Here is a 3,636-nt window from a genome sequence, read left to right as displayed (position 1 = left end):
TTATTAAATTGGAGTTGTTTTCAGATAAAACACATTAAAAAGATGCCACCTGAAATGATATCATTAAACTGCTGATGATCCAATTTTGGGGATATATCTCCAAATGGTAAACCTTTGCTCTAAAATTGTTACAAAGAACCATTTCCAGATCGTTCAGAAAATCTAATACATCAGATTCTTCAATTCTTTCTCAATTCTTTCTCATTTCTTTCTCATTTCTTCTGCAGACCATTCAACTTTCAAATTCCAGACACATAGGTGAGTGATAATTCAGAATTGTCATTCTCTAAAAGTTCTGTTTTCTATTGCAGATTTTTGAACCGAGCTTGTAAAGCCATGAAAATCTTTTACAACAGCAGCCTCGACAAAGCCACATTCTTCTTGACAGGTTTCCAAGGTCTGGAAGAGTTCCATGGTTGGATCTCTATTCCCTTCTGCTCCATTTATTTGACAGTTATTGTAGGAAATGTTACCATTCTCCATGTCATCCGTACTGATGCGACCCTCCATGAACCTATGTACTATTTCTTGGCCATGCTGGCCCTCACAGACTTGGGTCTTTGCCTTTCTACATTACCTACTGTGCTGGGGATCTTCTGGTTTGATTTCAGAGAGATAGGTATACCTGCCTGTTTCACTCAGCTCTTCTTCATCCATACTCTGTCACTTGTGGAGTCCTCAGTTCTACTATCGATGTCCATTGACCGCTATGTTGCTATCTGTAATCCACTGCGTTATTCTACAGTCTTGACACCTGCACGCATTGTCAAGATGGGCTTGGGCTCAGTGCTTAGAAGTGCATTGCTTATACTCCCCTTGCCATTCCTTCTTAAGCGCTTCCACTACTGCCGCACTCATGTGCTGGCTCATGCGTATTGTCTCCATCTTGAGATTATGAAATTGGCCTGCTCCAGCATCATTGTCAATCATATCTATGGACTCTTTGTTGTTGCATGCACTGTGGGTGTGGACTCATTGCTCATTTTCCTCTCTTATGCCCTTATTCTCCGCACTGTTCTAAGCATTGCATCCCGTCAGGAGCGACTTCGGGCCCTCAACACCTGTGTTTCCCACATCTGTGCTGTGCTCCTCTTTTACATCCCCATGATTGGATTGTCTCTAGTACATCGCTTTGGAGAACATCTTCCCCGTATTGTACATCTTCTCATGTCTTATGTGTATCTTTTGGTACCACCTCTCATGAACCCTATTGTCTACAGCATTAAGACCAAACAAATCCGCCAGCGCATTGTTAAAAAGTTTGAGTTTTTGAAATCATTTAAGTGAATCTTTTGTGGCTGGGTTTGAAGGAAGGTATAATATCTACAACACAAAACAATATTAGTCTTAAGTATCAAAAGCAGGAATTGGAGTTAAGGATAATAATTCCCATCTGAGGGGCTGGAGAAATAACATGGAGGTAGGGCATTTGCCTTGCATACAGAAGGACGGTGGTTCGAATCCCAACATCCCATATGGACCCCCGAGCCTGCCAGGAGTGATTTCTAAGCATAGAGTCAGGAGTAACCCGATGAGTACTGCCTGGTGTAATCCAAAAAACAAAAAAGAAAAAAAATTCGCCATCTGAGTAACTATTTAAGGATCTTGTTATTTTGATTAACTCTGGGATGAAAGGGTGAAATAAAGGCATCCACATTTGGAATTTTTGAAAAATGTTCATCATATATCTGTATTTAGTCTTATTAGACAATATATTTACAAATGGGGAGGTAAGGAGTGAAAGATAGGGAAAAGATAGAATTATATAAAAAGTTGGATATATATTATGGACTGAATAAATCAATATATATGAGAAAAAACAAGTAAAAGGTAATTATAAGGGTTTTATTCTATATGAGAGATTTTTTTAGAGAAGAAATGTCTTTTTTCAGTTCTTGTGACCTCTGTATTTTGATCACTTTACTACAACCTAATTTAGTATATAGAATAAACAATTACCAAAAATGAAAAAAAAATAAACCCTTGCTACATACTAAATAGTTCTTCCCGCCACACTTTTGTTTTTTGATGTTTAACTCTCAGTGTAATTATATCCAGTTTGAAAGTGGAAATTTTATAAGGAACTCATTGTTGAGAATAGGTTCTCAGGATTGGGGTTAATGCTCTTATTAAAGATACAGACACCGTCTCTTTGCAATGTTGGACAGACTGGGATATTGTGGAAATCAGTAAGTTCAAAACTAGTTTTAATTCTTTCAAAATGTCTAAAATAATATCTCATCCTTTCAAAGTAGCTCTTTTATAGCAGTTCAAAATAAAACTGATAAATTTCTAGAAGTATAACAGAAAAAAGAACAATGGCAAAGTTTGCACACATAATACATTATTTAGATAAAGTAGTTCATTGTAATTGTGGTATACTGTAGATGCCTAATTTATAGCCCATTTTCTCATTCCCATTAATTTTTCCATTTGTATATTACTTTGTTCAAGGAGACACAAATAAGATATATTTCCTCTGTGGATCTAATGGTTCTAATATTTCTCTTCAAAGTCAAAGCATGGAATCTTTTATAAATAGAATCTAATACACAACCTTTATTTTATTGGGCATTTAGCTTAGGTAAATTTTGTGCTGGACTTTTTATTCCTATTGACTCCCCTGGCCAACTCAAGAGCACAATACATTGTTAGAATCAAATGTCACCTCTGTGAAACCATATAGAAATTATTGGCCTTTCTGATTTCCCATGAGTTAATTTAGACATTGTCCAAACTCCCTAATATTCTTAATTACTTCTTATTAAGTTGTTTTAATGTTATTCACTGGTATGTTACAAACAACTCATTCACCTAATATTCTTCATTCATTGTTTCCTCTTTCTGAATATTTTGATTCCCTTACAATGGACTTTGTCACAGGCAAGTCATTTCTCATTCACAGACATACTTCATTGCTCACTGCTTTCAAAGTACAGATTTTCCTCCAGGACCCTGGCCTTCATCTTCTCCTAGTCTTCCTTCTCAAACCTTTCCCTTATTTTGTTTTGAGTCAGTGAGATCTATTTGTCTGTGTCACAGGAACATGTCTGTTGCATCAACAGCATTTATGTCCCTATAGCAGCAGCTCTAGACTATAGTATATTGTATCATCTTTACCTTCACCTTTACTTGGCATATGTTGGCCTATAAGATATAAAAAGTTCTAGCTGACTCTGGACAATTAGAAAGTATGATTTTTTCACCTCTGAATTATTATTTCCCAGATTTCCCTAAAAGCACTGTGGACTTTTCACTTCTTTGCAAAAGAACTGTTTTTTACACTGTGTCTGGTTCTGGTGAATGTGGATTTTTAAACTATATCTGATAGTTCATACTGTCATATCAAACAGGATGTTAGAATTTCTTTGGTATGACAATGCTATCTTCAAGCAGCAGGGAAAGCTCCTGAATGAAAATGAATTCTTTATAGATAATACAATTTTATCTCATGCAAAATTAATAGATTTTGTAAACAAGCCTTCATTTTAACAATACATACAAAAACTAGCTTTGTAGCTCACTAGAAAAATGCTTGTATAGAAAACATAAATAATTGGTAAAAGAAGTAACATTTTTTTTGTTTTTTGGGGCCACACCCATTTGATGCTCAGGGGTTACTCCTGGCTAAGCACT

At 35.9% G+C, this 3,636-nt stretch overlaps 1 protein-coding gene across 1 annotated transcript; it reads left to right on the top strand.

The window, feature by feature from the left end:
• Positions 1 to 336: 336 nt before the first annotated feature.
• On the top strand, positions 337 to 1,287 carry LOC126018452 (olfactory receptor 51G1). The gene has a single exon (XM_049780587.1). The coding sequence runs from the start codon at positions 337 to 339 to the stop codon at positions 1,285 to 1,287; it is 951 nt and encodes a 316-aa protein (XP_049636544.1).
• The last annotated feature ends 2,349 nt before the right edge of the window (positions 1,288 to 3,636 follow it).

The sequence above is a fragment of the Suncus etruscus genome, chromosome 9, assembly GCF_024139225.1.
Source record: "Suncus etruscus isolate mSunEtr1 chromosome 9, mSunEtr1.pri.cur, whole genome shotgun sequence".
NCBI classification, from domain to species: domain Eukaryota; kingdom Metazoa; phylum Chordata; class Mammalia; order Eulipotyphla; family Soricidae; genus Suncus; species Suncus etruscus.
This window is presented reverse-complemented; position numbering and strand designations above follow the sequence as displayed.